A 24119-nucleotide genomic window follows, 5' to 3' on the forward strand; every position below is an offset into this window, starting at 1 on the left:
CCATCACAACTCCAAAATCTCTCTTCTTACCATCACAGACAGAAAGAGCCAAAAATATAACAACGGAACACTCGCTTGAAATAAAGATTAACTATACTTGCGGAAGCACTTGACTGAGTCGTATGACTCTGACTGAGGGAATTTCAAGGGCGGATTTTCCTACTGGACAAGAACAATCACGGTGGTCAACTTAAGAATACAGCAAATGGGATGGAACCTGTGGTAATACATCTGACCTATACATTGTTGTTTCCCATCCGTTGCTCTCGCTGCATCCTCCTTGCTGACTCTTCTGAAGATGATTGGCCCAATGGACTCGGACTATGTTCGACCTGTGAATGCATCGCTACATATTTTGTGCTTCCATTCCTGCTTTTCAACGTAGTCAGCTGGCAATCGGCTCGATGGTCATCTAAGTACCAGTACCTGGAGAGACTTAGGGTTGAGGAAATTCCCGTATGATCTATTCGTGGATATACACGCCTTATAAAGTTTGTGCACACACAACCATATCATTCACTCCCAACGACTTTCGTCTTCATAGTCAATAATGTCTGAAATCCACAATTACGACGTGCTCATTATCGGTGCTGGCTTTTCCGGCGTCCATCAACTGTTGAACGTTCGCAAGTTGGGGCTTACAGTAAAGATACTAGAAGCAGGCCATGGCCTCGCGGGAACTTGGTATTGGAATAGATATCCAGGCAAGGACGTTTGTCATGACCATTGTCTTTGTGTAAATAAAATATCAACCCCCATACAGGTGCCCGTGTTGACTCTCCAATGCCTCTCTACCAGTTCTCTGACCCGGAGATTTGGCAAGGATGGACGTTCACCGAAAAATATCCAGACGGAAGAGAAATTCAAGCATACTTCCAATACGTTGATAAGAAATTTGATATCAGTCAGGACGTGTTGTTCAATTCTCGCGTTGTCTCTGCACACTGGGATGACTCTGCCGATCGATGGAACCTTACCACCGAGGACGGTGAGGTCTTTCGAGGACAGTTCCTGAGCCTGTGTACCGGCATAGGATCGAAATACTACATACCTGAATTCAAAGGCCTCAGTACCTTCAAAGGAGAAATGTATCATACCGCGAGGTGGCCAGAAACGCATGATTACAAAGGGAAGAGGGTTGGTGTCATAGGTACCGGAGCTACTGGAGTGCAAGTCATTCAAGAGATTGCTCCGGTCGTAGCCCATCTCACAGTCTTCCAGCGTACGCCAAATATGACTCTTCCTATGAGACAGCGAAAGCTCGATCCAGATGAAGAAGATAAGCTCAAAAAGGAACTCTATGCGGTTTCTTTTGGTCGTCGACATCAAACCTTCACTGGCCTTCATTTCGACATAAATCCGAAATTGATGTTTGACGCGACCCCAGAAGAGCGGACTCTGTTTTTCGAGGAACATTGGGAAAAGGGCGGATTTCATTTTTGGATGGGATCTTACGCAGATCTGCTCTTAAATCCAAAAGCTAATGACGAGGCGTATGGGTTTTGGAGGAAGAAGGTCAGGGAAAGGATTCCTGATCCCGAACTCCAAGAAAAGCTTGCGCCAATCCAACCTCCACATCCGTTCGGAGTAAGACGTCCGAGTCTAGAACAGAGTTACTACGAGGTCTACTCGCAGCCGAACGTCCAACTTGTTGATGTTAACAAGACCGCGATCGAAGAGATCACTCCTAAGGGTCTGAAGACTAGTGACGGCGTCGAGCATGAACTTGATGTTTTGATACTGGCCACAGGTTTCGACATGGTCACCGGAGGTATCACTTCCATCGATATTCGTGGACAGGATGGTATTTCTATCAAAGAGAAATGGGCGGATGGCGTTAAGAGCTACCTGGGAGTGGCAAGTGCTACTTATCCGAACATGTTTTGGATCTATGGACCACAGTCTCCTTCCTCCTTCAGCAACGGTCCCAGTACCATTGTGAGCTCCGTTCATATTCTTGCACTGATATAAATCATAAGAAACGGATATTGCAGGAACTAACCAGCGATTGGATCATACAATGTATCAGGCATATGAAAGAAAACAACATTTCGAGCATAGTTCCTACAGAGGAAGCACAACACGCTTATAGTGAACTTGTCGATCAGCTTGGAGCGGCCGCTCTATGGTCAGAAGCAAAGACTTCGTGGTATATGGGGAAGAACATCAAAGGTAAGAAGGCGCAGATGTTGCAGTTTTCGGGCGGTATACCCGCGTATGCCAAGTTATGCGAAGATTCGGCGGCAAAAGGTTACCATGGATTTCATTTGAAGGTTCCTGCATGAAGCATACATAGAATTTAGATCATAGGGCTTCTCCACTGTGCCACATCTGCGGTTGTAAGCGATTGCATTAGTGAGGAACCACCACTATATTCTTGGTAATGAGACGGATGAATAGCCGTGAAGGAACAGGACAGGATTGTAATTTCGTCCATGTAAATGAGTCAGACAACAGGTGCCTTCTACATTTTTATCTGTGTTTGCATCTCAGCCAAAATCCCAGATGGTTTATCATTCTCATCTCCAGTGTTTCCGTGAGTTTTTCTGGCCGAAGGACTCGCCTTGATGAACTGCGAGATAGAACTTGAATTCGAGCTTTTGCCTCCGCCCTTTCCTAGACCTTTTCCAGCAGGACGAGTAGTACTTCCAACTGCCAGGCCGACCCCGAGATTCGTGTTCCAAATGTTTCCAGTCCCTAGTCCGAGGCCCAGTCCTAGACTATATGCCGAATTACGACTACGGTTGGCGTTCGTTCCGTTCTTGCCCGCGCTTGCGTTTACATTTCCAAGTACAGAAGCCCCGCTTGACAAGTTCTTCGTGATCGTTGACTGTATCGAGGTCTGTAGACTGACAGACGGCGACGTCGAACTTGAATTATTCCTTGTTTCAGGAGTAGTCCCCACATTCCCAGCGCTTGAAGTACAATTGCTTGCATGTTCAAGGAGAAGATGATACATCGACTGGTTGAACCCGACACATTGGAGAGCGATTACAGCGACTTTGAGAGCGCCGGCGGCGTAGAGCTGGGTTACTTCGTATATGTTTTGAGCAGAGGTGTTCTTGCGGCCTTCGATAGTTTCTTTGACGATGGCTTGTGTTGTCTGCATCATTATACGTTAACTTTTACGAGAATCACGATTACAGGTGAACACACACACCTCGCTAGATAATGCTTCCCATTCCATTACAGTGAGGTCGTTAAGTCTGAAGGCTTTGTACACGCCCGCGTAATACCATACGCCGTCCTTATTGTAAAAACATTCTATGTCCAAGTTAGTCGGAGTTCACTCTGAACATGAGTAAGACTTACCAGCCGGTTTACAAATCTTCGACATAACGTCGGTGGCAGCCCATCGATGCGCGGTCGTGACACGAGGGTTAGTGTTACATTTGAAGACTGGGGTAAGGTAATATCCATGTTCTTCACGTTGAGGACACCAAGACGTGGTAAGTTGATGTAAGACGCCATAGTTAGAGAGACTACATCGAGATAAATCATCGAAACAACAGTGAGCCTCTAGCATTTCATTCCAAGGATATAAAAACGGCCTACGAGGCGCGGAGAGGCTTTAGTAGGAAACACCGTCAGTAGAGGTTCAAAGCAGCAAGGCGGCGAGGACAAGGTAAAACTTACACCGGAAACAGAAGCAAGGAATTCATACAAGTTCACGTATGGTGTTGGAATAATGATAGGCTTGAGAGCATCGTCAGGAGCTTCCTCTGGGACTGGTAGAGCAGCCAAGAGTTTGTTCCTTGCGTTGATGATGTCCTCGGCTTCTTCCGAGAGAGCGGAGCTGACAATCTGGAAACAAATCAGTGAATGTGCCAAATTAACATGGAGAAAACGTACCGTAAGATCAAGATCGTTCTCTTGGAGTTCCAGTACGGTCTTGGCAGGGCAAGCGGCTGCAGCAAAAGACATAACGGAGAGGTCTGAAGACGTGCGGGAAAGTGCAGGAGCGGTGAATTGAGATTTCATTGCCGAACCATTGAGGGCCTGTCGACTTCAGTTACAGAGTGGTATAAAGTGAAGAGTATGAGAACACACCTGGGGAGAATCGCATTCCACCGCAGCAGTAGTTTCCTTCAATAGCTTAATTTCCTTCCGCAAATCATCCACCAAGCCCTCCAATTCAGCGGTTTCAGTTGGCAGCTTGTCCGCTTCCAATAGCGATGACGATACTCCTGCAGACTCCTTTAGTGACTTGCAAGAAGATTTCATCAGCATGTCGAAGGTTTGATGCTGGTTCTCCAAACGTCCAATGATCTCTAGCTTCTGTTCTATCGAGATATATGCATCCGTCAGGCGTTGAACGGCCGCATCGCGCGCTTTTATCGCGTCTTCAGCCTTGTATTGCTCGGCCGCAATCTTGATCGCCATTTCTACGACATTGTATGGGTCCTAATGGGAAAAATCACAGTTTGAACGAAACGGAAATGAGGGAGATGAAGTAATACCGAAGATTGCAGTAAAGCCAGGCGTTGCTTAAGGACATTTATTTCATTATTTGTCGGTACAATATTGTCGTAGTAGATGAGTTCAGGCTGGATGAGGCCCTCGCCGTAGAGCGAAGTCATGACGAGTACAGAAGGAAAGTCTAGTAAGCACAGCCACAGTACCACCGGCACGGAAGTCGTTCAATCAACGAAGTTATTGTATATTTGCACTCGCAGAGGCTCTAAAACCGAAGCGTTACCGGTGCCATCGAAGTCATTATTTTGACTTCACCACGCCATCTTCCCTCGTCACTCGAACAAACGGAGCCTTTTTTCTCTACTGCTCCGTCCTGCTCAAACAACAGCCTTCGGTGCGCTCCGTGCACTCTTTCCACTCTCTCCATTCGGTTCCCGAATCCGGTAAAAGCAAGACCCAGAGAAGTCTGCACCTTGAACGCGCCTTCGTATGTTTTTGGAAGGGTGATATCTGCAGGTCCTAAAGAGGTGGATCCTTGGAGATGGAGATTGCACGACGGAGGTGCGGAAGGAAAGATGAGGGATAACGGGCCTAGTTGTGTAGAAGCGTTGATGGAAAAGTTGCCTCCACGCTCTGAAATCGTTGATGTTGGAGCACCAAGGATTATCGAGGCATTGATAGGACTGTGGTTGAAAGCTTTGAGTTGGAAACGAAACGAATTGGATGTTGCTAACAAGAACTGACGTACCCATTGGAAGATCTCATTGTCAGTTCGGAAAAACTAGTCGCGTCGTTACTTTGTAAGAATACAGAAGCACGGATGTGAGAATTGCTAGTGACGATTTTCAGGGACGTATTAGTGGCGAACAAGCCTTCAATTGGAGCATTGGATGTCTCGAAACTGGCTTTTCCAGTTCCGATTGACTATGCAGAGGTCAGCTAGTGATTGAACAAAGTAGATGTACATGCATGTACCTCAACTCTTATCGGCGTGTTACAACTTCGCAGTGAGATAGTGCGAAAATACACGGTAGATGCCAGGTTATCGATCAGATGTGAGTACATAGGCAGGTCCGTCTCAAAATTCTTGAGTTGGAGTATGGCTGCAAGTTGAGGCCTGGGCAGGGTGACGACGACCTTGATGTTGGCATAAAACTGGTAGCTCATTTCGAAGCCAGGCGGAGGTCGTGTCTGTTCACAGGTAGACATTCAGTGTTCCTCATGTATTAGATAACTCAGAAAAGCTCTTACCAGGATCCCAATCCCATACTGATTCTCCATTCTCCTCAACTCACAAACCTTCAATATCGAATCCAATGTATGAACATTTCCTGTCCAATACTCCACAATAATTTTGATCTCAATGCGATTCGCAAGTTCCAAACGATCACTTTGTGTCAAGTGGAAAGTACCACCAGCCAACGGGCCCGAGCCACGAGAAAGACAGAATAGTCTATCCGCAGAGGTGGGGAACCGGAAGATTGCCTCTTTGATAACGTAAGAGTGTTGAGACGAGCTTGGGACAGCTGAGGACCAAGTCGCATCGTGGTCAACGGTAAAACCGTTGAGAGAAGGCCAGCCAGACGGTGGCATTTTATGACTGACTGGTAGGATTCGTGCAGAGGCTGAAAGCAGAGATTGCGGAGCCAAGCTAACATGGTATGAGCACATATATACAGTGCTGCGGCCAACGCGCTAGCATCATGGGATGGAGCTCGTGAATTCTGACCCCCCAAATCTAAGAAAAGAAAAAGAACAGTTCTGTGGCGAAGGCCGTAGCCGTAGCACTACTGCGATCTTGTACACGGGAAAGTAATTCAGCATTGCATAAAACACTACGTACATAGATAGATAGACAGATAAATAACCTGTATGCGAAATGGTCTTACCAAACCGTCAAAGTCACATAGTGGCTACGGCGGGTCTAAGAATATGATGCCTTCAATAAATGAAGGAGGGTCGTTCTGGTGAGCGCCCCATCCTCATCGACCTCCGAAGAGGGAAGAGAAATGGAGCACCTGCCTCCGTCAACTCGAAGATACTTCGTCCATTTTCCTCGTGAAAGAAAAGCGCAACAGGCTGGACGCTCCAGAAAGTCGAAATCGGACACTTGAGGAAAGTTAAAAGTGAAATTTTCGCATAAATAGATGTGATATGTCGGAGTTTAAAATATGCACGTGATAGCAGGCCCGAACGAAGCTCGAGCATGTGACAGTGACTTAGCCTCTCCTGCAGGCCTACACAGGGCCTACATAGTAGCAGCTATACTATATGTAGTAGCAGCCAGGCAGCCTCCTATAGCAGCCTATAGCATACCGAGTCCTGCCAGTGGCCACGCAGTGTCAGGCAGTGTCCGGATTTGCGATTGCCTCATCAATGATAGCCTGGAACCAACTCGAGCTAACGGTTTTCGACAAGATTTCTCCTGTTGGAAGTTTGGTACCGAAAAATATAAAAGGGGGATACCAAGGGTCTAATTCTCTTTGTACCTTCTGCTATCTTCACTACCTTCGAACCATTACAAAGATACCGTATCATCATGATGTTGGTGAACTGTGGGTGTTATGTGAGTTCGTTTCTTCAAAGTTATTGCCATTTTTGGAATATCGTTTGTGACATACATGATGATGATACATCCTGCATAATTATCCCCCTTTGGTTATGTATGTTCAAATCATTGAAGGCTTTTGAACAGGTTTTGACCCCCACCTAGGGTCCTCCTAGGGTCGGTGACAAGCGGGGACCTGTTGGGACCTATGCGATTCAATCCTGGTCTTTTCGGGGCGCGCGTGCAATTGGTTGCTCAAAATTGCCATATGTACTCATCTTCGCTTACAGTTTCGCGGGATTCTGCGTAGAAACTGACTGTTCTGTTCATCAGTCCACCAAAAGAGAATATAGGGCATGGTGCATGATATCATGTAACAAGACGAACTTCCCACTTACCACCATGTTCGAAGCCTTCCCCAGCCCATTCCATGATGTCTTACACACCAACTACGCTGCCTCTGCGACCGAAACTCAGGCAATATATGCACTCCTCGCTGCCTCTTATGAAGAGTTGTCAAACCTCGCCGAGGAGATTGATTGTGCGCAGAAAACACTAGACAGATTCGTCTCCCAGCATACCCTGCTCAAAGCTCATGTCGATGCTCATCTCGCCCTCACTTCCCCGTTTCGACGACTTCCTCCCGAAATTATATCCGAGATATTCATTCAATGCCTCCCTACTGATCGAAATCCAACGCGAAGCTTGACTGAGGCGCCGCTCTTGCTGACGATGATATCGAAGGATTTGAGGGAGTTGGCGCTATCTATTCCGCAGCTCTGGACCAATATACACGTGCACTTGCCGCAATGTCCTTCGAACGGGCAGGTAGATATCGACGAAATGGATGCCCTCATTCATCGTCGCAGGGAGGGCATCGAGGCGTGGCTAAATCGGTCGAGATGTTTGCCATTGTCAATTTCCGTTCACCTGTCGGGCTATGGTCGACTTACAGGCTCGGACTCGGCATCACACATATCCTTTTTGAAATCTATTGTTGCCTTCGCTCCTCGATGGAAACGTATACAGCTACATCTCAGTTCATTCTTTGTAAATTTACTGAATACGCTGGTGAATGATTTAAAGCCGGAGGATGTTCCGTGGCTTGAGAGCGTCGAAATATTCTACAATTCAGGTGTGGAAAACGGGAGAGCGTCCGCCGGCGTATATCCCTCTTACACTGGCAATCATAAACCGCCACTTATTCCCTTGAACGACCTCATCATTCGTGCGCCATCGTTACAATCGTTCGCGGTCCACCACCATACTCAAAACCTGCATCAACTTCAACTGCCTTGGAGCAATCTTACCGACCTCACCATGCAATCTCGCCGCGGAGGTTCCCGACTTACTCTGGATCAAACCATTCACGTTCTCGCGAGCTCACCAAATCTGTCGACTTGTACCCTCGGTGTCATGCTTACTTCTAATGACTCTGGGTTCGAAGTGCCTGACGACGTTACGTTGAATTCCCTGCGCGCTCTTTCATTGTATTTCTCGTTACCGCCTTCTGACGATGATGACAATCTCCCCGCATCAGATGTAGAAAACCGATTCCATAGCCTCTTCAGCGTCATCCGTGCTCCGTTGCTCTCTAAGCTTGCTTTCATTGCTAAAGGTTTCGAGTTTCGAAGAGGACTCGATTATATCCCCTTTCAACCTTTGCTCAAACGGTCTGGGTGCAAGTTGGAAGACTTGTATTTCTCGTGCCCATTAAAATCCCAAGATGTCCTGATCAGTTGTCTGCGAACGCTTCCGACTGTAACCCATATCTATTTAGAATCATGCACGCCTTCTCAGAATCATTCTTTCGACATCGAATGGTCCCCGACTACTATTCAGATCGTGGACGATATCTTCATCGGTCATCTGACAGTCACTGACAGTGATCCAACCCCGGTATGTCCTCGGCTCGAGAAACTTGTACTTACGGAATGCAAGCACGTCTCGGAAGAGGCACTCGTGTCTTTTGCCCAATCTCGCGCTAATGGAGCACCGCGATGCGCAACGGGGGAGATTACTCGTTTAAAACTATTGGACGTGCGATTTCCCCGTTCCAGAACCAAGCCTGCAGCAAATAGCACCGATGCCTCGCTCTCGTCAAAAATAGACCAGCTTCATAGCGAAGGGGTTGTTGTGAACTGGAAGTATCCCGCACCGGAGATTATGCCTTCTACTCCGATCCCCGATTCACCCTGGGAAGGGCTTCCGACTTCTCCGTACTCTGGATGGGATCCGGAATTTCTTTCGAAACATGTTCGCGACTAACGAATCATAGACTTTTTCTTTACTTAGGGCTTTGGAATTCGACGGATTGTTTAACTTTGTACATACATGTAACTCTCGTGGAAATGGTTGTTGTACTACGTGGCCTCGTCCTTTTTTCAGATATCCCATGAACTCATCTACATACATATATGGTTCATTATATACCAAATGATTAGAATGCATTTCTGTCTCTATCGTCTGGGCTGCTCTAATCACGTACGTCTTGAGCTTGAGCGCTCAGTTGATATCGCAAGGGCGTCAATCTTTTTTTTCTGGTTCTAACCTGTTCCAACATTGAAAAGAAAAGCATTGTTTTCTCTACAAAATTTCTAGCTCAACACACCTCTTCAGGCTTTGCTAGTTTGAGGATTTCAACAGGATTCGATGTCGAGACTTGCCACAATGACTGTCTTTGACGCTATAGCTAAAATTGCCGCCACGATTCCGATTGCTTTCGGATGTTCTGATAAATCAGGTACTAACGCAGGCTGCGACGTGTGTCATCTCGTTATCATTCTTCCAAAGGATGAGCTCTTCTCCACCCGTGTGTGTACCGCATCTTGTGGTGGAGTATCATAACTTTCTTCAGCTTTCTTTCTTCGGGAGTATATGTTGAACTTTATGCTATTCTTCCCAACACTGACTTCTATATTGAAGGATCGGACTTTGAGAGGCAATGCTCGAAGGTTTGCAAAAGAACAGGGCACCTCGTTGACCGACTTCTGTGTTGACCTGGATCATCGTGATATCAGTGTGAGCCCTCCCTCTGCCACGAATACAAATACTTTCCTTTGATGAAAGTAATTTTGATTAGGATAACTTACATTCAAAGTATTTCACCTGAGGGAATTCACGCAGGTTTGAACGCTTCAAGAGCATAGAAAACTCACGTATTGAATGGGCATTGGGTCTAGGTAAAAGGACCTTGCCGAGGCATCTCGTTGTCAAAGTATATAATGACTGTTCACGGACTGTGTTGTGCGACCAAGCAACCTAATGTTGAAGGGAAGGACTACCGCATTGAATCATTTCAACCGGGCGCAGCCGTTTTGAGGCTATAAGAGAAGTTCTTTCTGCGTCGTGGGATGACTGGAAAGTTTATCATACTTTCCAGATCCATGAGGGTGGATGCTCGGAAGCTGCCTTTGAGCAGCAGCTTCCCTTGATTCCTCAAGATTGCGCCTTCCTACCAGAATACACACTACACAGTACCTATAAAGTCCAGATTTGAAAGCTACACTCCAAAACTACACACCTTGCCTAGAAAGATGCCACTGCATGCGTATCATCATGATAATAAATCCGGAGACCCCGGTCATCCCCACCATTCCTCGCATTCGGTTCCAATTGACTACCTTGCCTCCCTCGGTATCCCCATTACTTCGTTCGAAGGACCAGACTTCGAGGGCAACGCTCGAAAAATTGCAAAGGAACAAGGTTACCCGTTAACAGAAAAGTCGACTTTCATATGGGACCTCCACGAACCCCTGAGTAGTTCGCCTATGGTGAGTAAGGATTCCCTCATGCAACGAGGCTCGGATGCAGGCCATACTATCAACGTTTCTCCAGGTCAAGCATCATGCCCACAAAATTAAAGAGGCATCGCGCAATGAGTATTTCCCTTCAATGAAGTTAACGATCCTGTTTTTAAAATTCATACTACATAACAGGATTGATTTCAAGAAGCTTATAATTATCCCGGATTATCTGGTCGCCATCATTGCGGGCAGCGTTTATCTCGACGTCGAAGGTGTGTGATGTGTTCAAATTTTTGGACAACTCATTGAACTCTACATTGAGACCCTCTCAAACAAACATGGATTCGTGTTGAACTGCCAGCGGGGACGCTTTTGCACATTCCTGCCGGGGTATCCCGGCGCATTGCAACCGAAAATGTTAGGGCGCTCATGTTCCTCAAGGTGAGTCGAAGCCTATTTCGCGTTGTCTAATTTTCGAAACAATATACACTCTTTACTCAAGGATGAATCGGATATCCAAGTGTTATGGGACAAGGAAGCAGAAGCACACCCCATCCGTCAGGAGTATTTGAGGAGCATGAATATTGGATTGTGAAGGCTGAGAAAGGTTGTCTCCTTATGAAATTTATGAGTTCTCACCCACATATATGCCCTGGTTTCTTGTGCTGTTGTGCTGTATGGATGCTACTTGTCCCCCGACTCTCTGAGATTGTTTTAGTCAATGATCCTTTAGCCTTGCATATCCTGATTGTTCAGAACTTGAATGAAAGGAACAAGGTATCAAGACTTAAAGCGCTCGAGAAGACAGTAAGTAATCCATGTAATAAAGAACCGTCGAGAATTCCGACAAGCATTTAGACCTCGTATCGACTCTTTGTGGTACAGACATGATCTGGATGGGATCGCTCCTACCGCAGGTATTCCCCTTGCGACGATTGTACTCCGTTACACCGCAGTGCAAAGAGTGAGAGTCTCCTGTAAAGATAAAAGGCACGACAGGGAGTTAACCAAGTGAAATCTTCTAGCAACACCGTGACCGATGAAATGGTAGGTGGTTGCCGAAATGCCGCCACTTTTTACGGGCAGATTGTGAGATTCATCAATACAAGCAGTAACACTGAAAGTGGAGGTAAGGATGGATATATATTGACCGTTTGCATCTACGTACATCAGTGAGAAGTAAACCCGAAGACGACCCGAAGTAATGACCAGGTAACGACCAGGGCGTTAAAGCGATGCCGTGCTTACTAAGACCCTGCGCACGACTAAGACGACTACACCTTGTAACCCGATCCTCTTCAAAATTTAGTGCTCAAGACGTCGAGCGCCTTGTCTGGTATGCACACGCGTGCTTTTTGAATTTTGATTTGGAGTGTGCGAAGACCTGAAACCGTCAAAGAACCCAAAAAGATGAGGGGTGCGTCAAAAGTCTGGCGGAGCTAGGGATTGTACTCGGGAGTCAGTTAAAAGTTGACAAAAAGGTTCTAGGAGTAGTTTCCTTGCATCAAAGAACTACGGACGTACTGGCCTACTTTCCAAGTTCGGGCGCGCGAATGTGATAGCAAATACAAACGTGGAAGGGCACCCAGACATCAGGAATATGTGAATAACATTGTGTCATGAAATGCAATATCCACGCTCTGTTTCTTGAGACTTCGCGGGTGATTCTACCAATTGGCATGGAGTTCACAGTAGGAGTTCCTATTGTAGAGCGTGTCAGAGTGAGCAACGTCTTTGTACGACATGTTATTGAAAGTCCTTGTTCATCAAGATCCTGTCGAGGGGTCTACCGCGTCAGGTGTAACGATAGGAAGCAAAGACACACGAAGATTATCAGGGAGGATTAGTGTCTGCAGCAAACCCAATGACAATTGTACCCAGTTCCCATCCACTCCAATTTCTGATTCTCGTGCTGTCGCACTACATGGATACAGCACTTCTTCCGAGGTTTTATGTAGTATTATAATGACTTCTATCTGTCAGAACCGTTGAATATGTTTCAATGCAAAGAATCATTGAGATATGGGAAACTTACAGAGCTCGTAGGGCAGATTGACTGAGCAAGCGCCATCTATTTAGGATCCCAATAGTGTTGAGAGTTCCAGCAACCAAGACGCCACGCTATAGACATCGTTTCTTTCGATTGTTCCTGACGCAATGTTATCTACTGTCATCCCTCTTCGCACTGCCAGAATACAATGGTGGCAATCACATCCTTGTATTGAGGCCAATGAACTTGATGCAACTGCACCACGAATCCAAACCGTCTGTTCTTCGACCTAAGCTCGTTTATGTCGGAAGGCTATACCGTTCATTCTGGACGACATCGATCTTCCTGTCATGGCGCTTAACTCCAATTTCTGAGGCTCTTTTCCCCCCGACAACCAGGCGATGTACCTTTCACCTCTCTACTGGCCCTATTCCACTTCCGACTGTGCGTAGGATATGTCGTCTTTCCACCGTTGCCAAAAGAGTCTAAACGTGGAGGGAGCTGAAGATCGTGCTCATGAATCGGCTAGAAGGGCGGAACTGCACGAAACCATGTACAGAAGGAGAGCAACCTGTAGGTATCGTCCCGCAGCTCGGTGCAGAATCCAACAATGCGAAACCTGACTGCAGACGTCGAGAGAAAACTTCAAGTTGGCTTCAATGTGTATCCTTCGTTCCCTATCTATCGCGGTGTTGGACATGCTTAGCAAGCTCGCGATGTTGTACGGAGGGGGGACTCCAGTGTCCACAACTTTCTATCGGGTAACTCGGGCCGGATATCCGGAGGACACGACGGAGTTGAGTCTGGCGTTGGTTGGAATGTGGAGAAATCTGGGCAGCGTGAATAAAGCAACAACCTTTACTCATCGGGAGGAGGATCATAGCCTTCTCTTGGAGAATTCCGGCAAGATTACCCCCCTTCTTAAGAGTCGGTATCGCAATACGCGGCGGGTCCAGGATCCCCCTTCCTCTAGAGGGTAGACCAGAGGTAGACTCTTCGATAAATTGTAAGTTTCCATCAAGGAGACTCCGGCGTTCAGTAGTCAGTTCTCGGACCATGCGATGCATTAAATCTCCTTTCCTTTCCTCCCAAAATTAACCCTTGATTAGAAACGTTTGACGTTCTGCCTATGAATAGCAGCACATCCAGGTGTTGCAATAATTATCGATGGTAAACTCATTATACTTCGGCGAAATCTCTTCGTTCAGGCTATGTGCGGACCTAGTGCGGGCTATTGTGGTATAAGTACATACCAAAACTTGCCCGGAGTGGACTGGCCAGTTCATCGACCGACAATGACCAGTGATATTGATATAGCAGCTCCAGCACTGAATTCATCTTATCACCTAGGCTTAAAAGAGAGAACAGGTAATAAACGTAGAGCCACTTTTAATATAGACTCAAAAAAAAAGACTCAGCACTTCAACCTTCCCTTTTACGCATACTTCATGGAAGCAATATCGCCAGAAATTGCAGAAAATAATGAAGAAGCGCCGCCTAATGTGGTTAAAGAAATCGATGAAGAGCAGGCGAAAAATGCAAAGAAGAAGAGTGAATCAGGAAGGAAGAGAATGTCTTGGAGGCCGACTACACGACTTTTGAACCCTGACCACGCCTCAAAAGAGGCTTTCTCACCTTCAAAGAAAATCATTCAAAGACGAACGTCGTCTTCATTGTCATCTGTGGTCCTTGATGCCTCTGGTCTTGCACTCGCTACTGCTGCACAATATGCACCCACACCATATTTGGGAACGTTGGCCTCAATTAGTTTGAGCATTCTGAATGCTATACAGGTGTGTTCATCATTCGCTCACTCATGGATCTTGACTAACGAATGCACCTGCAGGGCGCGAAAGATAATAAAGATTCCCTGAAGCAACTCGCCTCCACAATTACCAGTCTATCAAACACAGTAGTTAACACTTATCATCGGCTGCATCCGCCTCTGCACACAGAAAACTCGGTTTCGGACGCAGAGTCAAAACTATTTTCGTCAGACCCTATGCTAAACCAACAGGTCGAAGATCTTTTAAGGTGTGCCCCGATTCTTTGAAGGTTACCCTATATTTATTCCATGTTTTGATAGTACACTTAGGGAAATCGAGGATATCGTTCGACGTCAGGTTTCCAGGACCTTGGTTCGACGAGTTATTTCCTCAAGATCTGATTCGAATATCATTCAGGATTACAAGGACCACTTGAACCAAGCGTTGGAGGCGTTCACGGTGCGCACAAAAGTTTGTTCGACATATTTTAAAGCTAAATGGTATTTTCTTTAGCTTCAATCGAACATAGTTCTACGTGAGACACTCCTCAGAGTGGAATCCAAGCAAGAAGAATTGGTACTCTATTCGACGTCTTTTGTCGCTCGTCCTCCGGCTAACATTTGGTTGAAAGTTGCATTCACAGGAAAGCGTACGCTCAACTTTGGAATCATTTCATCAAGACTTCCTTCGATCTAGTGCAAGTGAAGGAGGACCAACCCAACGGGACGAGGAGCAAGTCCAGAATGCTGTTTTTACTAAGCTTTCTCCGACGGAACCAGTCGTGTTTGAGGTCAGCTCACCTATAAGTATGAGTGGTCCCATTGGTACGAGTAGCGCTACCTTCATCGATAGTCTTCACACTGACGGCAACTAGACCAGACCCCTGGTATGGTCGATTCCTTGTCAAGTAGCAATGATTCTTAACCTCATGTCCATCGCATTTTTTTGCACAGACGATTCAAACGATCGTTCGGCTTCTTCGTCTTCTCTGCCTCATTTCTCAACACAAATTTCACAACCCCAAACTCCACCATTCAGCCCTTCTACATCGATATCAACGCCCAATAATAACCCATTTGAAAATGTTTTCAGCAGGCCAGTCCAAGGAAATGTCACTGTAAATAACTTTTCAGGGGACCACTCCGTCATTTCAAATGTGGATAATTCCCGTCGAGAGAACTTTGGGAATGTATATCACACGGGGAGTTTCTTTGGTAAGAATTCCGGTTCAAGAGAGGAGATGTTCGGTGGGTCAAGCTATGGTCGCGGAGCTGACCACTGGGAGAATTATCATCGGGGTACTGATGCCGGATCGAGCGAGGTCTACTCTCATTCTAACCATGGCGATGTAGGCCATCCCGTTCGACGAGGACGAGAGGGGATGCAGAGATGGGAAAATAGGTTTGTCCCTAGGAGCGTGCCTGTAACGTTTCCCCAGCCTTCGTTCCCCGTGCTTGGTTGAAGTTACTTTGCAGGGAGAAACACTAGAATTGCGTACTTACTAGATGAATACAGCGCTTTGCGTGTTGTTATCTATTTGTGCTTATTTATTTGACCCGCCTTGGATTAGGATCTATGCGATGCGACAAGATTAAGTATCTTAGTTCACTAGGTGCGTCGCTTCGCCCACTCGGTCTTTGGGCGATGTAAATGTAAAGTCATTCAAGGGCAATCTAATCTGATGGATTCTACTTTTCTTGAGGATCTTTGTTTACATAACCAAGGTCCCCAACTACTCAATGGATCCAGTTCTTAGACCGATATATTTCCTTTCATTCGAAAATTAACCCTTGATCACACAGGGAATAGAGCCCACGAATAGTCGTGGCATATTCAACAGAAAGGTGTTGCAATTGTACAGTGACAATCGATAATAATAGTTCAACGATCTAAATCGGAAATCTTCGTTCAGGATATATGAGTGGAGGGTTGGGGGAATAAGGTACATACCAAGATTCTGCCCGGAGTGGTCAGTTCATCCCCCGACAATGACTGAATATCGATATAGCAGGAGTTCAGCAGCAAAAAGGCGTCCTACCCAAATGATTAGAGTCGACGTATTCCTTTCCTTTCCTAGACAGTCAAGCACCGCCTTTGGAAGACTGAGCGCCTGACTCTTCAACGCATAACTCATGGGTGGAACGCTGTCAAAAACTGCAGAAACTAAGGGCCGTGAAGCAGAGCCCCTTCAGGTGGTTAAAGAAATCGAGGAAGAACAAGCGAAAGTTTCACAAGAAAAGAGGGAGCCAGGGAGGAGAAGAATATCTTGGAAGCTGCCTAAACGACCCACGGGACCAGAGCACGACGGCGCCGAAAGCGGACCCTTGAAGACTGAGGCTTCCTCATACCTGAAGGAAACCATTCAAAGACGAACATCGTCTTTATTGTCATCTGTGGCCCCCGACGCCTCCAGTCATGCACTTGGTGCACTCGCTTCTGCTGCACAATATGCACCCACACCATATTTAAGAACGTTGGCCTCGATTAGTCTGAGCAATCTGAATGCTATACAGGGGTGTGCTCATCACTCGCTCACTCATAGATCTTGACTAACATATGCACCTACAGGGCGCAAAAGATAATAAAGATTCCCTGAAGCAACTTGCATCTACAATCATCAGTCTATCAAACACAGTACTTAGCACTTATCGTGGTCTGCATCCGCCTCTGCGTACAGAATCCTCGGATTCGGACGCAGAGTCAAAACTATTTTCGACAGACTCTAAGCTAAATCAACAGGTCAAAGACCTTTTAAGGCGTGCTCCGATTCTTTGAAGGTTACTCTATATTGATTATGTTTTGATAGTACACTCATAGAAATCAAGGATATCGTTCAACGCCAGGTCTCCAGGACCTTAATTCGACGAGTCATTTCTTCAAGATCGGATTTGAATATCGTTCAGGAATACAAGGATCGCTTGAACCAAGTGTTGGAGGAGTTCACGGTGCGCACCATAGTAAATTCGTCATATTTCCAAGCTAAAGGTTATTCTCTTTAGCTTCAATCGAACATGATTTTACATGAGCCACTTCACAGGTTGGAATCCAAGCAAGAAGAATTGGTACTCTATTCGACGTCTTTTAACATCCGTCCCCTGACTAACATTTGGTTGAAAGTTGAATTCACAAGAAAGCGTACGCTCAACTTTGGAATCATTTCATCAAGACTTCCTTCGATCTAGTGCAAGTGAAGGAGGACCAGCCCAACGGGACGAGGAGCAAGTCCAGAGGGCTGTTATTACTAGGCTTTCTCCGATAGACGTGTCAAGCACGACCGAGATGGCTAGTTCACCGATAGGCACAAATAGTCCCATTGGTATGAGTGCTATCAATGTTTCATCAGCCTTCATTCTGACAATTACACCCTTGTCTTTCCTCTAAGTAGACGAGACCCGTGGTATCGTCGATTCCGTAACTAATTACAGAGCAGGTAATGTTCAAAGCAACTTCTTCGCCTTGCATTTACCCTCATCGCAATTTTTTGCACAGACGATTCAAAGGATCCTTCGGCTTCTTTGTCTCCTCCACCTTATTCGTCAACACCGATACCCCAACGTCAAACACAGTCATTCAGCCTTTCTCCATCTCTATCAACATCTGCTAACAACTCATTCGGAAACGTCTCCAATGGGCCAGTCCAAGGAAATATCACCATCCACAACATCTCAGGGAACCACTCCATCACGACCCATGTGGATAATTCTCGTCGAGAGAACTTTGGGAATGTATATTATTACATCGGGGGTTTGTTTACGCAGAATGAGTTCGCTTGAGGGAGAAGTTCGGTGGGTCAGGTTATAGTCGAGGAGCTGACGACAAAGAATCTCATCGTCGGGGTGTTGATGCCTCGAGCTGGGTCTACTCTCATTCTAACCATAGTGAAGTAGGCCATTGATGTGACTGGCGGAATCAGGAGCATCAAGCTTGTTGTGAACCTGCAAGAGACAACAAAAAAACGACATATGTACACTACGAATGGACTCGAATCGAGGCTCATCTTTTACTCTACTTGACTGATAGGGTAGGAATGCTTTGGGCTGGATATTGCGGACAAACGACCCTTGACTCAGACTTTGAGAGAGTGCCAGTTACCCTCCCACACTGAAAGCACACCGCTTCCAATGAAAGATGGATGCTGTGTTTCCTTTTTCCCAAACAAACTCGTTGTGTAATTTGAAAAACCATTGATTCCTGAAATTGCAACTCTCAACTGGTTCGTATCTTTTACCCATAACATCTTCTTTTCCCTCACAATCACCTTGCTGAGCCTTCATCACAACCTCAAGGCCTGAGATTCATCGACACTGTCTAATTTTAAATGACTGGCGGCTTCTTCATCCACTTAGCACTAGTCTGGTGGTGTTTATGAGGAAATGAGTCTCGACTTGATTGGTTGACGATTAAAGTTTTATCGGATGGTCATCTTTGCCGTCATGGCTGATGCTGTATGTTTACAGCTGTGGGTTGCGCAAAATCGGGTTTTTATACTCAATTTCTCCCACCTTCCTTTTTGCCTTGACCATAACTCGACCTTGACTTTATCCCAGCGAAATGGCAATGGAGCCTGTCTCACACAGCCGTACCTACAGAACTATAGCTGAAAAAGTGTCTGCCTATATCGATCTCGCTGTCACCGAGCCTGTAAAAGGCTGGTACCCTCCATGTGTGCCACTACCCGTAGAGGCATTATATGACTACGATATGGCCTTTCCACTCCCTGATCCAGATGCACTAGCTGAAATCAACAAATTGGAAGGTTGCGAAGACTCACAGACCTTCAAGCAGGTCGTGATGGATCTTTTGGGCCCTACTTCAAGAATAGAGTATGTGTCTCCTACTTGTATTTCCATGTGGAATTCACCACTTGTTATGCATGCTACAGGTTAATAAACTTTGAATATTCACTGAAGGAACTCCGGATGTCATATCGTTCGATTTCAGTGGAAGGATTCCAATGGAAACTTAGAAAATCCGCGATGACACCGTTGGCCTCCAATTACATTCTCCTTGCCTATTCAGAACGTCAAATTATTCGCTCTAGGCCAAGCCCTTATAAATTACCGCGATCTATGCTTCGGAATCCTCGTTATGTCGAAGTCGACAAAGGTATAACAGCCATCATCGAAGAACTGTTTGGCCGTCCAAGAGATTTATCTTCTGTGAGTCTCATTGCTACTATAGAATTCAGCACCTTGTTTTTCAATCATATACTGAGTAATAAATTCAGAAAGAGAAAAAACTCCCACCTTATATTGGAAGCAAGATTCATCCAAGGCTTGTGGACGTCAAATCTCGCTGTAAGTACAATGTTGTGATTTTAATTAGCATGTTCGGTGTTTATGGCAACTGAACTGAGTCACTGGTAGTAACCGCAGTGGGACAAGGCGACTATTTGCGGCTGGCTGAATCTAAGTCCACATCTTCAGTCAGCGCCGCAGCCAGCAGCAAACATGAACGGAAATCGCGAAGACTTTGAGTTTTACCAAGTCCGGAGTTTAGCGGTTGGCGATTTTATTGCTTCTTGCTCGAGCTCAAGGCTCGAATACGATGGACTTAAACATTCCATCCTCATCTATGAGATTCCTATGTAAATTGATTCAATATGTGGATAGGTATTCCTTGTATCATCTGATAATAACAATCATGGACTGGGGATGCATTGAAGCGCCTCATATGTGCACCGTACTTGAACTTGAACCTTATAGCGTCGCACCTCGGATATACTGAATTTGATGTTTTCCGCTCGCAATCAGCCGATGGATCTTGTTCAAATTACACGACGATGAGTTCATTCGCGAACAAGGAAATACAGCTTCATTGGAAACAATGAGCGGACGAGGGGGAACTGACACATGCTCAAAGTTAAGGGTCAACTTGTCCGCAATTATTCAGCCTAAAACATTCCTACTGTAGTAGTCTAATAAAGCAATGGAGGAACTTCGATTGGGGTCCATGCGCACATCTCCGTTTTGTTTATATATTAATGTTATGTTGTCTCCTGCGGGTTCACAACAAGTTTGACGCCACTGACTCCGCCGCTCATGAATCTCTGTAACGCATCGGGGACTTCAGCGAGGCCATTAGGTATTAGCATCTCAACGCGGTTCGGCTACGGTTATTCTGAGTAAGAGATATGCCAGAATGCGGTTGCGCGGCCCCAACTCACCTTGATGATCCTTTCTTCCATGAGTTTCGGCAAATTCTTCCACATCGCCTTCCCGAATTCTATGTTGGGTTCGATTTGAGTGGAGGCGAATACCCCGTAGATCTTTCGTCCAGTTGCTTCAGCGTCATCGGGCTTTGGGGGAGTCGGATTAGCAGTGGCCATCTGTCCTCCATGCGCGAGACACGCATATCCTGCATCAAAAGCCTCTGGCGCGACGATGATAGCCAGATAGATGTTCTTGATGGGTAATGGAGTGATAGCCTTCACAGCTTCGGGGAGAGCTGAGAAAGAGACATCCGTGCGGTCTATGACGTGAGTGGCACCGAGCGACTTCAGATAATCAGAGTGCTTGGAGGACGCATATGTAATGATCGTGCTGAAGCCAACGTATTTGAAGATTTGGATAGCTAAGATCAGTGCACGATGTCAGCATATGTCCTGTAATGAGAGGAAGATGTGTTACATACCAAATTGACCTACAGAGGTCCCTCCGCCAATAACGAGGGCTGCCTCTCCATTGAAACTAACCTTGGGATCAAAGGTGGGATTCAAGCCACATCCTACAGGGTTAGCAGACAGCAAAGGAATAGCTGCGGTTGCGAAAGTCAGAGGAATAGACGAAGCTTCGCTGTAGCTGATCTGAGGTGGAATCTAAAGATAATTCAAGGTATTCAGAAGAAAGTTACTGTTGAGCCTAGAACGACACCGACCTTTCCGATGTCAGAATCTGCTATTGTCTTCAACGTGTATTGCTGAAATCCACCGTTGTTCAATGTATATACAGCGGCGAAGAATCTAAACCCCAAAATTGAGTAAGTTCTAGTTGGAGACTATATCTGAACGTACACTCTGTCACCTTTAGCATATCCTTCGACGCCTTCACCCAGCTCCTCGACGTCTCCAGCGACATCAAGGCCGAGGACAGTAGGGTAAGTGACGTTCGGGAAGATGTCCCGTGCTTGGACAACGAAGTCTACCGGGTTCAATGCACATGCAAGTACCTTGACAAGTATTTGACCAGGGCCAGGCTTTGGAATCGGTATCGATTTCACAACGAAAGGAGCTTTAGCTGACTCGAGAACAAGTGCTTTCTGTGACATGATGATAATGTGATGAATATTGGTTCAATTGACATGGCTTTTAAAGGATGCGCGATAGGTACTTGTACGGAAACAGCACGGATGAGTTACGCAGATCGACGGATGTTGCACGGAGTAATTTGAAAGCAACGGTAAAATCAGGCAAAATTGTGTTGCCGGTGCGCTTCGTCAAGCTAAGAGATGGATGGAAGGCAAATGATGATGCCTTTGACTGTAACACCAGCTCATGAGCGTGCTATGAAGGAAGAAAAGTTACAATATGAGTTCATGGTCTTGGATTTGCCTTAGGTGAGCTGTGAACAAATTACCTAACTTCCACGTGTGTGCTGGAGAGCCCTCTGCCACCTCTCGACCCTTTTTCCTTTTCCTTCTGTTATTTCTGACCCCTGGGACTCAAAGCATCGATTTCTCTATTTTTTGTCACTAAATTTGTGTGGAATTCGGGAATGTCGCATCATCAAGCGCATCCCCATTCCGTACATCATGTCCTAAACCACCAACATGGAGGACAGCAACAACCACAGTATATACATTACACAGGTCCTCCTTCTTCTTCCAATACTGATCCATCTGCATCCTCGTCCTCTACATCACACAATCACGATAACAACAATGCCGGCACCAACAACTCCAACGCTTCGTCGTCGTCTCGAACACCCAGGCCGACGACAACTACACCGCAATCTGTGCTGAACAACGCTTTATCCTCTTCATCATCAGCGCCTCAGCCATCTTCTTCTTCCTCTTCGTCCATGTCGACGTTAACGATGACCGTCGCGCCGCAGGATACAACGACGACAAAATTTGTTCATCATTATGCTGTGCCTAGTGTACCATATCAATATCATCATTATCAACCAGCCCAACCAGCTCCAACCTTGGCTCACGCGAATTCGGATAGAAATGGGAGTACGAATGGAACTGGAAATATGGCTTCAAACTCTGATGCAGCAGCAAACACCATCGTACCGACTGCCACGTCAAAAACACCTGTTCCACTGGCGGTATCGACATCAGTTGTTCCGTCTTCTATCTCTACCTCGACGGCAGTAGCGGCTGCGAATGGATCAGGCTCTGCTGGATCCAGTACAGGTGCAGGTACAGGAAGTACTGCTCCCCTAGTAGCGACCGGCGATTGGACTAGGGATTTAGTTCATTTGGCGAAGACAGCCGAGTTGAAGTAAGTTGTTCGTCCTTGCGATTCACGTCGTTTTTAATTGCGTTGAGCTAACATCCGTTTTTAGAAAACACGCTCTTACCCTTCAACTACATACCGCACATATACTTTCTGCGCATGCGGCGTTGGAACAGAAGAGCAAGAGTATACAAGATGTGAAGGAACAGAGGAATAAGTGAGTCCATGAGTTCAATCGCTATCGCTAACCCTAACTTCCAATTTCTCGCTAGACTCGAATCGGAACGTACCCGCTTGCTAACAGCGCTGCGCCAAGTCAACGAGGATAGGGACAAGGCTGATTTGTTAGAAGGTGATTTAGAACGAGAGTACGTAGCCACTTCATTCATTCTGCAACGTCTCTTGTCCATCTTTTTCTCCTATCTTTTATCCCTGATTTTAATTTTCTTTCCAGGTCCACAACACTTCGTCATCAAATTCTCACTCTCTCAGACGGGGAGTACGCCGTCGCCAAAGCCGACGTCGATAGGCTCCGTGCAGAATTGGGTCAGCCTGCGTTACCGAGTTTGCAGACCATGTTGGATGAAAAAGCCTCGACGTTCGTTTATAACTTGTCGTTTCTCATTCAGCTCAGCTCAATTTATCTTAGTTATCTCACCGAACGCCGGCTCAATGGAAATGGGAACGCCTCTAGTCACGTCGCCTCAACCTCTCCGGCTGTTCCTTCTACAATCCCCACCGCTACCCCAACTTCATTCCGAAATACTTTCCCTCCCCCTTCATCCACCCCTTCTTCCGCGCCCGCTTCAAGCTCTACAAATGCAAATAAAAAACGACCCGCGTCTTCATCTATTGATGCCTCTTCTAGTGGAGGTAATAGTAATGGTTTCGACGCGATTCCAGCGATCCCAGCGAAGAGACCTCGTGGAAGACCCAAGGGAAGTAAGGCTCAGAAACGTTCGACATGAAGAGCCGGTAAAATCGTTACAGCAACGAGCGGGATTTCGAACCTTGTGGGAATGAATGAAAAAACGAACCGCTCATACCGTTGACAATACACTTTTCGTCTTGCCAGGACGATTGGCATGCGTACACATTGGGGAGAAAGCACGTCGGAATAAAGCAAAATCTTTCTCTCAACGCTGGCTTTCTGTCCCTTTTTCAACGTTTCGCTTTGCATCTTGCTCACTTTCTTGCGCCATTTATTATGTCCATCCAATTCGTCTTCGTTTCCGTTTTCTGTGTGGTTTAC

General features: G+C 46.2%; 10 protein-coding genes across 10 annotated transcripts; 7 read left to right on the top strand and 3 right to left on the bottom strand.

Moving 5' to 3' along the window:
• Positions 1-431: 431 nt before the first annotated feature.
• Positions 432-2375, top strand: C8R40DRAFT_235765 (cyclohexanone monooxygenase). The gene is made up of 2 exons (XM_046234435.1): positions 432-1938; positions 1995-2375. Exons 1-2 carry the CDS (start codon positions 784-786, stop codon positions 2283-2285), a joined length of 1446 nt encoding a protein of 481 aa, XP_046086009.1. The 5' UTR covers positions 432-783; the 3' UTR covers positions 2286-2375.
• An 89-nt stretch (positions 2376-2464) lies between these two features.
• On the bottom strand, positions 2465-4580 carry C8R40DRAFT_1171028 (uncharacterized protein; the record flags this gene model as incomplete). Its single annotated transcript, XM_046231633.1, has 8 exons — positions 2465-3103; positions 3161-3264; positions 3313-3482; positions 3556-3569; positions 3637-3804; positions 3853-3999; positions 4051-4404; positions 4461-4580. The coding sequence occupies 8 exons, from the start codon at positions 4578-4580 to the stop codon at positions 2465-2467; spliced, it is 1716 nt and encodes a 571-aa protein (XP_046086010.1).
• Positions 4581-4681: 101 nt separating this feature from the next.
• On the bottom strand, positions 4682-6087 carry C8R40DRAFT_1171029 (uncharacterized protein; the record flags this gene model as incomplete). The annotated part of the gene is made up of 4 exons (XM_046231634.1): positions 4682-5099; positions 5165-5340; positions 5392-5607; positions 5668-6087. 4 exons carry the CDS (start codon positions 6085-6087, stop codon positions 4682-4684), a joined length of 1230 nt encoding a protein of 409 aa, XP_046086011.1.
• Positions 6088-6532: 445 nt separating this feature from the next.
• C8R40DRAFT_1106254 (uncharacterized protein) lies at positions 6533-9414 on the top strand. The gene is made up of 3 exons (XM_046228156.1): positions 6533-6982; positions 7298-8833; positions 8896-9414. The coding sequence occupies exons 1-3, from the start codon at positions 6956-6958 to the stop codon at positions 8950-8952; spliced, it is 1620 nt and encodes a 539-aa protein (XP_046086012.1). The 5' UTR covers positions 6533-6955; the 3' UTR covers positions 8953-9414.
• Positions 9415-10500: 1086 nt separating this feature from the next.
• On the top strand, positions 10501-11305 carry C8R40DRAFT_1069828 (uncharacterized protein; the record flags this gene model as incomplete). Its single annotated transcript, XM_046226159.1, has 4 exons — positions 10501-10737; positions 10802-10982; positions 11033-11151; positions 11213-11305. 4 exons carry the CDS (start codon positions 10501-10503, stop codon positions 11303-11305), a joined length of 630 nt encoding a protein of 209 aa, XP_046086013.1.
• A 3166-nt stretch (positions 11306-14471) lies between these two features.
• C8R40DRAFT_1106278 (uncharacterized protein) lies at positions 14472-16050 on the top strand. Its single transcript, XM_046228157.1, has 6 exons — positions 14472-14734; positions 14787-14925; positions 14980-15042; positions 15098-15290; positions 15341-15352; positions 15420-16050. The coding sequence occupies exons 1-6, from the start codon at positions 14535-14537 to the stop codon at positions 15926-15928; spliced, it is 1116 nt and encodes a 371-aa protein (XP_046086014.1). The 5' UTR covers positions 14472-14534; the 3' UTR covers positions 15929-16050.
• Positions 16051-16598: 548 nt separating this feature from the next.
• C8R40DRAFT_1171033 (uncharacterized protein) lies at positions 16599-18239 on the top strand (the record flags this gene model as incomplete). Its single annotated transcript, XM_046231635.1, has 6 exons — positions 16599-16981; positions 17273-17411; positions 17466-17528; positions 17584-17782; positions 17852-17896; positions 17956-18239. 6 exons carry the CDS (start codon positions 16599-16601, stop codon positions 18237-18239), a joined length of 1113 nt encoding a protein of 370 aa, XP_046086015.1.
• A 778-nt stretch (positions 18240-19017) lies between these two features.
• On the top strand, positions 19018-19942 carry C8R40DRAFT_1171034 (uncharacterized protein; the record flags this gene model as incomplete). The annotated part of the gene is made up of 4 exons (XM_046231636.1): positions 19018-19289; positions 19349-19625; positions 19694-19763; positions 19833-19942. The coding sequence occupies 4 exons, from the start codon at positions 19018-19020 to the stop codon at positions 19940-19942; spliced, it is 729 nt and encodes a 242-aa protein (XP_046086016.1).
• A 510-nt stretch (positions 19943-20452) lies between these two features.
• C8R40DRAFT_1069832 (GroES-like protein) lies at positions 20453-21732 on the bottom strand (the record flags this gene model as incomplete). Its single annotated transcript, XM_046226160.1, has 5 exons — positions 20453-20575; positions 20633-21039; positions 21100-21283; positions 21343-21427; positions 21479-21732. 5 exons carry the CDS (start codon positions 21730-21732, stop codon positions 20453-20455), a joined length of 1053 nt encoding a protein of 350 aa, XP_046086017.1.
• A 501-nt stretch (positions 21733-22233) lies between these two features.
• Positions 22234-23835, top strand: C8R40DRAFT_1160952 (uncharacterized protein; the record flags this gene model as incomplete). The annotated part of the gene is made up of 7 exons (XM_046230076.1): positions 22234-22255; positions 22786-22912; positions 22977-23084; positions 23140-23235; positions 23322-23483; positions 23679-23708; positions 23736-23835. 7 exons carry the CDS (start codon positions 22234-22236, stop codon positions 23833-23835), a joined length of 645 nt encoding a protein of 214 aa, XP_046086018.1.
• Between the last annotated feature and the right edge of the window lie 284 nt (positions 23836-24119).

Source organism: Lentinula edodes (genome assembly GCF_021015755.1).
Source record: "Lentinula edodes strain Le(Bin) 0899 ss11 chromosome Unknown C8R40scaffold_19, whole genome shotgun sequence".
In the NCBI taxonomy this organism is placed as follows: Eukaryota; Fungi; Basidiomycota; class Agaricomycetes; order Agaricales; family Omphalotaceae; genus Lentinula; species Lentinula edodes.